This window comes from Chelmon rostratus, chromosome 4 (assembly GCF_017976325.1).
Source record: "Chelmon rostratus isolate fCheRos1 chromosome 4, fCheRos1.pri, whole genome shotgun sequence".
Lineage (NCBI taxonomy): Eukaryota > Metazoa > Chordata > Actinopteri > Chaetodontiformes > Chaetodontidae > Chelmon > Chelmon rostratus.
Window position 1 is genome coordinate 16,509,718 of NC_055661.1, and position 14,495 is coordinate 16,524,212.

At 40.2% G+C, this 14,495-nt stretch overlaps 1 protein-coding gene across 9 annotated transcripts in view; it reads left to right on the forward strand.

Annotated features, from left to right (window-relative positions):
- The window catches only part of adgrl2a (adhesion G protein-coupled receptor L2a), a 96,648-nt gene that overhangs the window by 43,606 nt on the left and 38,547 nt on the right, over window positions 1–14,495 (forward strand). For all 9 annotated transcript variants that reach the window (XM_041936031.1, XM_041936032.1, XM_041936033.1 and 6 more), the window contains exon 4: window positions 9,132–9,241. In XM_041936031.1, coding sequence (XP_041791965.1) covers window positions 9,132–9,241 — 110 coding nt within the window. The remainder of the gene's footprint in view (window positions 1–9,131; window positions 9,242–14,495) is intronic.

Genomic DNA, 14,495 nt, shown 5'->3' on the forward strand with positions numbered 1-14,495 from the left:
GGGTGATAATCTGTACAGGAATTTTTCACGTGGACACCTCCCCAGCAGATGTGAAACTGCATGGCAGTACAGTTTGAAATAATTAATTCATTGATAATAATATTCAGCGAGGTGATTTTTCATGTGCTTCTTTTCAGGATTTTTAGTTTTTACTAATTACGCTTTTTTTCATCTGCACTGATGATAATGATAATGATTGCAGCCACAACACATTCTCACCACACAGATAACATCTACTAGATTGAAGCTGTAATTCAGATTTGAATATCATATTGTAATGCATTTAGTTGCACATGCACTAACCATCTGGTGCTTCGTTATTATTGATTTAAATCTGACCACCAGTCCTTATCGCTGTAGCTTGAGGAGCGGTAAAGACGACAATGACACATTTTGACTAATCGTCTCCACAAAAAGAACATATTAAGATATACAGTATGAATAAGTGGCTTACATCTATTGATTTCTCTTTGACTAATGAGCTTCATTGTAAGTATTCAATAACAAGGTCATTGATTGCTGTAACATAACATGGCTGGGTCCTGCCGTGCCTGTGGATCATGGGTTTTCCAAGGAGCGTATCATTGACAAGAATGATCAAAGCAGATAGCTCTCTAACAGAGGATGTGGTTATTCATTAGTGGGATCAGAGGACGGCTGCAAGTTAGTTTATTATCATTAATAATTATCATGAAAGTGATCATTACCTTTCACTATTTGAAACTTCTGATTTTGTGACCACGTGGCTTGCACTGTTGAAATGACCTGATAATATCAGCGTGTAATCACATGTGTTTTTCAAGTTCTTGTCGATAAATGTGAGGCAGTTCTGGAGACTAAATGATGCCGCTTACACTATTTATATCAGTGACAGGACTGCTTGCGAGGCTCTCCGAGGAGCTCCATTGTTGCCGCCTGACAGCACACTGCCTTGTTCTTCCTCTCTGTACATACAGTGTTAGTGTTTATTTAAAGCGCAGCAGATTAAGATTTCATAAAGATCCAGATTCAGCTCGGGTGTTTCACAGGGGTGTACACAAGTTCATGAGCCATGAAACTGCTCTCCACTCAAGGCTGTACTGGTGATGATGTGCTAAATTAAAAAGTGTAGAAACAGTCATCAGTGATCCTCATTAGCCAAACAACTGATCATACTAACAAATAACACTTGTAGAATTAAATAATATTAAATAATTTATTTATTTTTTGCATATAAATATGAGAGGAAATGGATGTTTGTAGGCTCACCAACAAACATGTTGTGTGTTATGTCACTAACATGTACATACAACCACAAAAGGGCTGGGCAGTAGAGCAGCATATGGCGTCAACAGTTGCACTGTACAGTATCTGCCCTGCCACTCTTACCGTGGCTGCGATCACTTTAACATTTCTGCATGTTATTAGACCCGGGGTGTCAAACTCAATCACTGAAGAGGGCATCTTAAGAAATTATAAATTAATGTGCCGGCCAGATAAGGAGGGGTATAGCTAGTGCTCTCCTCCTGGGGTGACCACGTTAGACCCAGTGATTCTACTGAGGGGCCAAAAAAATAACTACTTGACGTCGACAGAAAATTAAAACATGTAGTAAATGAAACCCCGTGGAGTCTCTGCCGATGTTTAAAAAAGATAATTTTTAAATGCCCGTGTCTGTTTTTGAGTGTTTGCTCCCATCTGCCTGCACTCCACTTGACTGCTGTTTATTTTTTTTAAGCGAGCGAGTGATTGATTGATCGTTGACTTGTCAGAACGCAGCCTTTTTTAAATGGGTAACCATGGCAATGCCTCGCACAGAGCCCGCTCGTTCTGCTGTTTTCTAATGCTCTAACATTTTCAGCAGGAGACTGGCTTGGTTTAGAACGCAGAACGCTGCTGGGGATTGGAGTGCAGCACGTTGTTGACATTATGGAAATGGGCCAGTAGCCTATAGGCTAAAACAGAAAATCAGAACCATCTATTGCGGGCAGGAAAAAATTGTGCCCAGCGGCCCTCGAGTAGGACACTTGTATTACAGCGTTTGTACAAAGTCTTGAAAGTCTGAAAAATGCTTAATTAACTCTGATGTTTTCAAGGTTAGGAATATGCTTGAATATGCTTCCTGGCATTAGAATTAGAGGCATGAAATAATCATGATCAAAACTTAAAATAAATAAACAGGGACAATATACATTGATTGTTGTGGGTATAAACTCTGTCCTTCGCAGTTTCATTTAGCAACAATTTAGATGGGATGATAAAATGCGAGAGTCTGGAAATTTCTGGTTTAGGTACCTTGAAAGTGCTTGAATTTTATTCTTAAAAAGCTGGATGAACCCTTGTATTAGACCATTTTAGGCAGTGTTTAAAGTCAATGATCAGAACTGCTTTATGGTCATATTGAATTTTGTAGGATTTTTGCATCAGTATATTATGATGATAATGTATATGTATATAAAATATTTGAATTGCTGGACTTGCCAAAAACAAGCATTTCAGTTCCTGGTTATTTTGTTCACAAAACTCACAAAACAATTTCTGATATCATGATATATATCAATATCACAATATATGATTCTGTTCTATTAAAATGATTCTAATCTATATGGCCCATCCCCTTCAGAACTTACAGCTTGTGAATATTAATCATTGATGGTACATACAGTTTATGGATTTTCAGATGAATCAGACATCTAAAATTCAAATTCATCAGTGCTGCATTCTGCTTGTGTTAAAAAAAGTGTCCACAAAAAGTTTTCGCCTGCTTGTGTTATCCTTTCAAAGTAGATTTAATTTTGGTTTTTTTTTACGTCTGATCTTTCACGTCAAAGTGAAAACAGACCTCTACAAACTGATCTGAATTCATTACAAATGTGATAGAAGTATGATATACGCGTATGATATAATGCAAATATGTGCTTGCGTATGTATTCTTGTCGGTTTTGAACCTGTTTGTGGGGGAGCCTCTATCAGCTTTGCTCATCTGGACGCTCCAGTTCTTCCCCGTTCTTCTTCACAGAACTGCTCAGGCTCTGTCAGGTTAGACGGGGGTCATGAGGGAGCAGCCACAGGTCCTTGATCCGGACTCAGTCACTCCAGGACATTAACATTGTTGTTTTTAAGTCATTCCTGTGTAGCTTCGACTTTATGCCTGGGTGTGCTGGGGTGGCATTCTGACATCTTATAAAGGTCACATGTCGAGCTGCAGAATGTCACAATTGTATTTCCATCGACTTGGGCGGCATGGCGATATACCTTCGCTGGTTTGAAAATCAATAGGCAAGATGGACAGAAGTGAGTCAGACAGCCTTCCTCCAGACTCTGTAAGAGCCTGGTATCCCCCCATTGAGCACCATTGGCAGCTCCAGTAAATATAGCGTAAACACAAGCATATGACAGTGATTACAAGTTTTACCCGGATATTGGGTCAGGCCTCAAGTTGAAGGCAGGATGCTAATGGTTAATTTCTAACGACCTATTTCCTGAAACATTAATGGGCCACCCCCTTAGAAAATGGTCTAAATATACCGATATTGGGGATGATTATACATCTAGTGGGGGGGTGTGTGTGAGTGTGTGTTGTGTCCTGTTTGCAACAGATTGTTTCTTTTGCTGCCATTCTGTGGCCCTGGAAATGATTAAATTTTTCAATGACCTGTCTGCTATCAACAGGCTTGCCTCTTGAGAGAGATGTCTGCCTTGATAATTGTGCCATGAACCTCATCAGCATTTCAGATGAAATGGAGCTAGACGGGTCACTTTGAGTTTAAGAGACGCTAATTTGATTGAAATTCAAACTGGGAGCACCAGGAAGTAGACTGTGCCTTTTTCTGTAATGTGCTCCCCTCACTCATGTCGCTTTTCTCCTCCAGTTACACAGAGATTGTTTTCGCTGCTGATGCTATTTTTTATTTTGTGAATTCCAAGTGGCTGCTGAGGCTTCCTCAACTCTGCAGCATGTTGTGAGGGGGTAGGAAAGTCAGCAGAGGGACCCAAACAGGCCAGGATTCAGCAATTAAGGAGTATCTCGCCCATGTGCAGCACATGACGTTTCACATGAACTTTTAATGGTTATGAGAGACACCCGTGTCTGTCCATGCTGGTTCAAGTTAAAAGCAGCCAAAAGTGTAAAGACGAGGTTTACATGACCTTTTTCCATAGAAATTTTACAGTATGAATGCAAAGCTTTGAAATAATACTTTGCATGTGAGGTATTCGCAGCTGTTGGGCTACTTTTTTTTACAGAAAAGCAGCCCTTGGCTTGGTAGATCAAGCCTTTTGTCGATATTAAGTTAGATATTATATATTAGGTTTTAAAAATCCAATCATTGCATATTTATATTGCCTAGTGATTCCTTTTTAAATCAACACATTGACTTAAACAAATGTTTCGAAAAGGACGGGGGTTAAGAAATGAAAGACTCGCCAGCATTCTCTGGTTTGTAAATATTTCTTAATTTACCTCAATTATCATATCTTTGGCATCTCTGCACTGCAAATTTGTGTCGTCTTGGCTGACACCTGTGCTGATAACAAAGCTAATATTGGCCAGTATGTCTGCTCCACTAACTTGTTCTTTATACTAAAAGTAGAGGGGTGCGTATTAATAAATTGCAAATAAAATATACTGAAAGCTTACATTTACTGAGGTTAGAGTAGTGCACCATAAGCAAAGCCGAGAAGCGATCTTGCACTGATCTACTGAACACAGCAAACAGTTGCTTAAAATGATATTGAATCTGCTCTTAAACAGGGAAAAACAGATCTGAATTACAGTCTGCTATGAATTAGACAGACTTCAGACGTAAGTAATGCCTTTTACCGCATTTGTTAGTGGAAGTAGCGTTTTTCATAGTCAAGGTAATTTATTATTCATTTAGCACATTATCCTCATGTCCTATTATTCCTCTGGCATGCTTTATGATGGCAGTGGAAAAGGTTAAATTGCATGTGGATACATGGTACCAGGAGTGCTATCAGTTACACCTTGTTGGCATCTTCCCGCGCCCCTTCCCGCTGTCAGCGGGGAGCGCTCATTTTTAAAGGAGATTTGCATCAAATCCAAGAAGCATTTTCTATGACACTCTAATTGTACTGATGTCTGCCTCTCCCAAAAGGTCAGAGATGTGATGGGATTACATTTGGAATACTGCAGTGTGATTAACGGGCTGGTAGGCAAAATGGAGGCAATCAAAGCAAGAAGTAGCTCCGTCCTATTTTAGTTTTACATGAAGAAAAATATGTTGATTTTTGACAATTGGAACACTCTGATTATTGTTAATTTATGAAGAAATAAGCATATCATGAAGTAGCTGATACCAAAGATGCAGCTTTGGTATTTTAGCCAGTGTAGATTAGTCATATTCAGGGTGTGGAGCTCTATTTTGTTTTTGGACAACCCTTTGCTAAATCTTGCCCATTGTTTGACAAGGCACTGTATATTTTTCTTGATTTTCGGATAATCCAGAATTATTACCAAACACCTGGTTAATGTCCCTCCAAAAAAAAAAAAAGATTAATTGCAACATTTTTGCCTTTAAAGAACTTCATATTGAGCTCCTTCTCCAGCTGCCGAATTATTCTCTCTCCTGCATTACAGGATGAAATAAATTAGCCCTCTCTCTACTTTAGTAAAATCCTGTTGAGCAGTCAAGGTATTTATAGAAATAGAATGTTTCACTCTGGAGGAAAGTGGAGAAAAGCTTCCTTTGACTTAATATTCATTATGTACATGATTAATTACTATATAGCCTCAGACTATCAAAAGATAGTCAGAGATATCATATTTTACATGTATTTAATTAGTGTGCACTTTGAGACCTGTGCCCTGGCAGGCCCAAATGCTGAACTTTTTATGGGAGGAATTTCAATTACATGCTCTCTCTCTCAAATTGAAGGCTAGGACTATGCATGGAAGAAGTCATTAGGGCTTTTTCAATTGGTCTCAGGAGAAGCCCAAGGTTTCTCTAGATGAGAAGGAATCACAGTCGCACAATCCCGTGGATCTGGGCGCCCCTGCTCCGCAGCTCTAAAATTAGGGCAATATATCAGAAAGAGCTATCAACACTTATGTCAACATTGTTTCAAAAGAAATATGAGAGTTTTTCTTCTCCGGTGCTTACGTGCTGTTGTTTAATACATTTGCCTGAGAAACGATGGCAGGTCTATGTCTCATTAGTGTCATGAATTTTATTTTTGATATCATTCTGTTTCATATGCCTAATATAAACCAGGCGTTCATTCCTCGGTCTCATTGGAATCTGTTAGATAAAGCACTGTAATTTATATTGCTCCAGCATGATATGCTTATGCATGAGCAAAGGGGACAGAATCATCAAAGTGACCATATAATATATGGAAAGTGCTGCAGAGTCATGAAATATTACCCAGAAAATCAAGCGGCGTATTATGGGCCCAGCATGAGGTGCATGTTTTAATTCCAAAACAGTAATTCATTTCCATAAAAACAAATACAATATGCTGATATTCTCATCTGTTATCACACGTGAAGGTCATTAATAAAGTGAAATTCCCCTTGAGACCTTCGCTAAACACAGATGCACACACACACATACACGCAGATATAGAGACAAATGTAGAATATTGGCTCTGTGATATGATATAATGCTTTCACATTGCCAAAAGCCAAAATAAAAATTCCTTTTATTTCTGCAGTGAAATTAAAAAAGTGCTCTCTATCAAACGCATTTCGAGAAATAAAAAAAAAGGTTAATTGGCTTACATGCTGATTGGGAGAAATAGAACATGAGGAAGAGGGCGATGAATTGCCTTTGTGCTTGGAAAAAAAAGAGAAAAAGGTAATGGCTAATTCCACTCCCTGCCGTTATTGTGATGTAGTGTGTTTTTTATTTGAACGCAGGAGCCGTTTGTTTAAGTTGCTGAATCATTTTTTGTGTTGGAAGCCATAATACACTGCATGCACTCATTGTATGCAGCTAAAATGTGGTCGTTTTCTTCCTGAAACCTAAACAGCGCTAATTTCCTGCCCCCTGTGTCTTTCAATGCTATACACCTCAACAGTAAGCAACTCTCCACTCTTTCACTGTGCCGCCCAATATTATATTAATAACATTTGGACACAGAGCAGTGATTACTTCAGCAGCCCAAAACAAAGGCAAAACCCAAAGCACAATACAATGCAACCAGTAATACATTTTCCAATGATCTGCTGTAAATGGGTGCACTGGTCTGCGATAAGAAGAAACAAATATTATCTCTGGTCCCTGCTAAATCAGCAGAACAGAGTTATTGATCTGGCTCCTCGCATCGCCAATAGGATTTTACGTCCCCTTGGTAGCAGAGACGCCTCGCTCGGGGTATTGATGTCATTATCATGATTTCGGTACATCAAAAAGGTGGTCACCTGCAATTCCCCGGGCTTCGGAGCGCACCACAGGCTCAATTAGAAAGTCTGCTCTCCAGATGTTAAAGGCAGTGACCGAAATTAGCTTTCAGCAATGCTGCGAACGGCTGCTGAAATGAACAACAAAATGTACACACACACACACACACACACACACACACACACACACACACGCATGCACGCACACACATTTATATATGTATATATAAATGTATGAATGCTAAAACATGATTGTGTTGTCATAAAAAATTAAATGTTATGTCCTATTTTCACTTGCATATAACCTTAATGCACAATATGTAACATTCCACATCAAAATAACTAAAAACAACCTCACCTATATTATATATTTTTATTTCTGTAGCGGCGTCATCTCCCCTTTCCCTCCTGCATCTTCTATAACTTCCAGGGAAACACAGGAAGCGCCAGATTAAACGTCAGAGAGCGAGAAAGGAAGTCGCCTAACACGACTAAACGTGACGCGAATAAAACTTTAATACCTCGGCCTCGTCTGTGAACATTTCCGCCTGAGTCACTTCAGATAGGATTTCATCAGCGATGGCGGCTGTTTAACAATGAAAACGACAACTCCCATGATCCCGAGCGACGTCTTTTGTTTTCATCGGTTTGCATGAATTATATTCTGCGCCTTTAGGTCTGCCGTGTCATTTCTAATGTATATAGATCGTCTCTGTTCTCAACCCCTTGTGTAAAAGATGTGATCTAAAACACATTTACTGCACACAGGATTCATTCAGATTTTTTTTTTTTTTTCTTGAAAGATACTTTGATGAGCATTTTGGCATTTTTAGCTCTTCTGGGTCAAAAAATTATAGAAGCTGGCGTTGAAATCATTAATGAGACCTTTGATGGCATTTTGGGTGCAAATTCAAGAGCCTCATCTAGCTACTCAGCATGTAGACCCATTCAGAGAAGGAGCAGGATCAGATCAATAAGTCGGGACATTTGAGTGAAACACACAGACTTTGTTTATCCCGTGCAAATGCGCCCCACGAAACACAGACGTGGGGGGTAAATTCCAAAATCACATTAGGTCCCTGTGCAGTTGTGGAAAAGGCTTTGTCCTTTTCCACATACATTTGTTGGATTGATTTGTGCCGTTTATGTATATTTAGTTGAATTCCAAATTTCATTTTATTGTCATCTCAAAACAGCAGTTTCACCACACACACACACACACACACACACATGCAGCAGCCAGTTGATCACGACTTGCACAGACAAGGAGCCCCAAACCGTGTGTAGCTGCAAGATTCACTGAAAAAAAAAAAACAGGAATGCAACACACCGCTGGCCAGTTATTGTCGAAACAGGTGATGTGGTTTCATAAAAATGCTGCAGAGCGTTTGCAGATTCCTTCATTAGCCCATGCTTGCACAAACAGATTATTCAAGCTCTTGAAAAGGACATACAGAATGGCACAGTGCACAAAGGACCTCAATGACACGAACACATGGCAGGGAAGACGCAATAGGTGAGCGCTGAGTGGAAAGCAGTGGCCCTGACTTTATTGTTAACGGCAGCCGTTCACCATTCAAAAAGGGCGACCTCTTTGTTGGGTAACTTGAATATTCCCCAGCCTGAAAATGTGTGAAGAACATTTGTTGCTGCTTTTATTTCCTGTCCTCCATTTATTTGTGTGTTTAATTCCTTTGACTGTTTACTCTGCTTGAAAAGGCCAGCGTGCATGCATTTAGGAGCAAATTTGCTAAATCTGTTTCCGTCTCTTTGTTTTTCCCCCCATCAGATGCAACAATCGGACCCAGTGTATCGTGATCACGGGTTCAGATGTCTTCCCTGACCCCTGCCCGGGGACCTACAAGTACCTGGAGGTCCAGTATGAGTGTGTGCCCTACAGTAAGTATGACCCTTCTGTCGTGACTTGAGAACTCTCCCTCCACCCTCCCCCCGCCCATCCTCAGTTTCGCCCTTTCTTTCGGCCCTCTCTCTTCTCTCCTCAGTGTCACGCCATGCCCCGTCCCATTTCTTCCTCATGCCTTGTCCAGACAGTCCGCTCTCTTCATGTGCAACACCTTCCAGCACCCTTTACCGCTGTCTGTTCCTCCATCTGTGTCTCACCATGAACTTTTCATGAAATGTGACCTGTAAAACCCTTTGGTCCTCTTCTGTACCGCCTTCATTATTGATGTGCTCGCCGTGATTCCAGCGGATCGACGAGCCTGGTTATGAGGTAGCAGAATAGACGGAGGGTGGAGGAAGGAAGTCATGCTGACTCTCCGCGATGACAAGCGAGTGTTTCATTACTCGAGTCTTGTTCGGAGAAGTCTATCAGGCGCAAAACGCAGCTCACCTTGATGGCTCAATATACATCCATACAACAGGTGTTGGAAATGTGTTAACAGATGTTTCATTATGTAACAGAGCAGAATGGCTCCACTCGTAAGTCAACAAGCTAATATTTCATCCAAAGAGATAGTCTTAACATTTTGTCTGCTCCTTGGATGCTAAAATATTCATTGCCATTCAGCTCCCAAACAATCTTTAGATTGCCCTTTGTCCTTTAAGCTGCCATGTTCATTTGCAATTTGTGAGGGAAATTCCCTCGTGTAACCTTTACAAACTGATTAATGGCAAAGATTCAGATGAATTGCCGGAATCACTAATCAGGCTGAACTGAAATAATTAGAGTGGGAGTGATGGGAAGATTGGCAGCCCTTGTGGTACTGAGAATTTTGTACAGCGATGTCTTTAGATATGTTTTAGTTTTGAAGGGAAGTTAAGCCCACAGATAAATTATGCAGCTTTATGCTACAGCACATTTTTATATTTCTATAAAATACATATTTTATGAAACACGTTTTTTTCTGCATTGCTCATTACCAGTATACCTGTCCAAGCCGTCCCCCTCAGTGTTGAATTAGAATGCATTAGTGAACATCATTAGGTGGTGAAGCTCATTACAACTTAAAGGTTAACCTCTGCGAGGCTTTGAGGACCTGTAATTAAAATTGGAATAAGCAAGAATGAGTATTTGAGTCCACGTTATTGAGCAAAGCCAAATCTGGCAGCTTTTACCTTAAACGCCTTACTGCTTGGTTTTGCTTTTGTTTTGCTTTTTTGGTTTTTTCTACTTGCCTCGTAGTTAAGTGAAGTATCGATCCCGTGTCTTGCTGTGTTACCTCAAACCTTAATAGCAGGATTAGCCTCAAGGTGCACTCATGTCCACCCACTGTTATGATTGTCTTTTGCCTCCTTCTTGCACCAAGGAAACAGTCGAGACCGCTGTAGTGTGGTGAAAAATAAACTTCTGCCCAAGGACTCTCAGTCCTGGCAAAATCTGTCTTAACACAAATGCCGAACAGGTCCTCGCTTCACTCTGAGCAGTTTCAAACATGCATGTCTGTAGCCCCGTCTTTTTGCTTCTCAAGGTCCATGCCCAACCAGAATAGGACCAAGAACACAGAATGTATCCTATCGCAACTGCCCTGGTAAGTGCTTAGTGTTCTCCCAGTCTGACCCAGTCCACACAAAGCCCAGTCCAGCCTTTCCCACTCAAGCCCTGTTGTTAACTGTGATAGATTGTGATTTACAGGCGAGTTCTGTGTTATGTTTCTACCCTCTTACCAGTCCTCTGTTTCCTCTGCCCCAAAATAAAATCCATATACCCCAGATCATTTTGTAGAGTCAGACTAACGCAGGGAAAGGCAATCATAGGGGAAGATTTACTGAGCTTTTCCTCACCAGAGCAAACCCTCACTACAGTTTAAGATGGGATAGCAAATACCTTACTGCAGTTTTCTAGTTTTCAGATGGAATAGATCATATGCCAAATACCATGATTTGTGATTAAAAACATTGCAGCGGTTCAGGAGCTTAGGATCGCCAGGATTTGCAGGGATACAAGACTTGAGAAGTTGTTTTGCAAGAAAACGTATTATTAAATCCACATTAAGCTGATCAACGACGGGACCGCAGACAGTGTCCTCATTTTGACTGTAGCTGCTGCCCCTTAAAGTCGATCTGTCCCATGAAATATAACCAGCAGTTTAATAACACAATATTACAAACAGTTGTTTTTCGCCTCTGTCACCGACTGAATGTAATGTGCTATCAAATTAAATTCACTCTATTGTCTAAGCATAATCACACAAGCAATTTGGGATTTTTCACTTCTGTGCAAGTGGCTTTGCAACAACTTGCCTACATTTCCACCATTTTCATCCTTTTGGCTTCATAATTTGGTTCTTGTCATGAACTGCCCTCATTAGCAACATTATCTTCATGTTCCAGCCAAGGATGTAAATTTTGCCTTCACCTGGCACTGGATTGCCCTCTGAATTGGCTCGAGTAATTGCTTGAATCAGGCAACATAAAAGCCAAGATGTGTTTTTTTTTTTATTAAGACTGCTCTGTGTGAGCTTTTTTGGAATAAAAAGAAAAAAGACACCATTCCCGTTCTACCCTTGCAAAACTGTAGAGTCGTGCCAGTGGGCATAAACAGTCCTCAGTGCTAATGTTTTCATTTTTCATCACCTTCTAATGCCAGTAAACCCCCCCCTGCCCCATGTGACAGTGATGGCCAGATTATCAGAATTGAAGTTAAACTGTAACAGCATGATTTTTGGATCCCCCTTTTTTTGTGTGTTCAGTTTTTCCCTCCTTGTTTATTCAGCATAGTTTACACGATGCTTTAATTTAGATTAATCACTGGAGCCGCTAACGGAGTCGCAGCTGACTGCAGACATCCATCCATATCAAGACGGACCACCTGATTATTAATAGTCGTTCTAATTTGATTAGTAATAGTTCATAGACAGCAGGAATTCCCTAGAAAGTCTGTGATGTCTAGTGGAGAAAGTTTAGGGTCTTTGGGGGATAGTGTGGGTTGGGATGTGTCTCATGTTTGTTTGTTTTTAATGTTGCTGTATTAAAAGTGACTGACTCTCTTCCCTTCCCTGTGCAATCTGCAGGAAACCTCCTCGGCTATCTGACTCACTCTCTTCATCCACTGACCGATTACTGATCACACTGATTGCCATTTCTATTTTTACATTTCTACTAACGTCATCAGGCCTACCGTCATGTGTTCTCCTTTTCTTTCCAGGTTTCCTTCGCGCCGCCTTTTCTCTGTCCTCTTCTCGCCTCCTCTGTTGTATGCGGCTGAGGCGGCCTCTGAGTGCTCGACTGTTTGTGTAATTTGTAATTTGTTTGCTTCCCATCCGTGTTTGATCTCTTAGTTAGCTGCAACACATTTAAATTTCTTCTCCAGACTGGCGTGCATTCATTTACGGATCCTTATAATGCTCTTATTTCCACTGCTTTTTTTTTTTTGTGTGTGTTTTTTGGGGGGGCGCTGAGGCCTAGGTCAGACTCAACAATTACAACAGATTCAAATTCTAATACGAACCTGCACTAATTGGAGCCGGAGGGTTGCAGGATTCAAGGGGAACCTAATTTATGATTGCTCACATTATCCCATGGTGCAAACTGGCCCAAAATGTGTACAATTAGTATTTCAGCGCTGATTCTCGGAGGCCTTCTGTGATTGAGCCTTTGTATTATGAATCCATCTAAGACTGAAGCCAAAAACCAATAGAAGTGTTGATCAAGGGCAAAAGAACCGACGCAAGCAGCCTGTAGTTGGGAGATTAACATCTCCACTAGTAAACAATTACTATATTGATGAAAGAATAACTCTCAGATTATATCTAATAGCAATGTGCCTGAATCAGTCCGCATTGGTAGAAATTACTTATTAAGTCAAAGAAGAATAAAATAAGACAAACTGCTTTTCTATAACATAAACTGTCCATTCAGTACCATGTAATGAGAAGTGGATTTTTTAATGCTATTTTTCTTTACACACAGTAAGAGGAAGCATCATTGAATGACTGAATACATCATCTTTGCCCCCCCCCCCATATTTTGTCAACAGCTTGCTAATTGAACAGTCAGCAGACTCAGCTGAATTGTCCCAGCTGGGACTGGAACAGCCTTTTCGTCTGACCTAGGCTTTAGACTCACGTGACAAACGCCTTTTCTGAAGAATTCTTCCAAACAAGTCATAAATCATTTACAGTCTTGTTGCTGCAGTTAAAAATAAGCTGGTTCCTTTTTGCGTTTTAAGTCTTGTGACATGTTTTTAAGTCAGTCACTGGCATCTCAGATTAATGGACTTGGTAATGCTTCTTAGCACAGTTACCTTCGGAGAGCCTCGTTTGAATGTGCCCATGTTGGCCAATTTATAGCCGACTTGTATTGGAAAGCATAAAATAACTCAACAAATTAAGTGCGGTGTTGTACTGTGGAGTTAAATACATTTCAGCAGTGAGTGCACATAAGCCATATTAATGTATTGTGCTCCAGTGATTTACACTGATTACCTGCTTCCTTGAAAAGGCCACAATTAGTTTTTTCTGTTTACGTGGCTTCGCAGTTTTAAAAGTGTTTAAGTAAGATTAGAGCAGCTCACAGGCTCTTCTGTTGGTATTAGTCAGTTTTTACAGATCCTAAATGATAAAATGGCATATTTCTTGTATTCACATCTATATTTTAAATATATAGCAATGAAGTGTACACTTCTTTATATTTAACTTTATTTTTTATGGAGTTGGGCTTGGTTTATGGTGGTGGGTGGATTAAAACAAACCACAGTTTGAAAGCAGCTCGGTTTGGCTTTTCACCAAAATCAGAGTCACATGGACTGAAATTATAATTAACATCAGTAAAATCACACAATAAACGTCACTTTACTGTAGAATCCACAGGATGGTTTTGAGTTTCAGAAAATGGTTGTCATTAACCTATAATTATTTTTACAATATTTGGAAATACGACCCTGATTCCAAAAAAAGTTAGGGTGCCGTGTAGAACATAAATAAAAACCCTGTTCATTGACCGCGGTTTCACAAAGTGTCCTAGAGCTCATGTACTAACAACCTTTATACAATCATGTGTTCACAAAGAGGGGAACCTCGCTCCATCCTCGCTTGTGAACGACTGAGCCTTTTCAGGATGCTCTTTTCATACACAATCATGATACTATCACCTGTTACCAATCAACCTGTTTACCTGTGGAATGATCCAAACAGGTGTTTTTGGATCATTCTACAACTTTCCCAGTCTTTAGTTGCTCCTGTCCCAACTTATT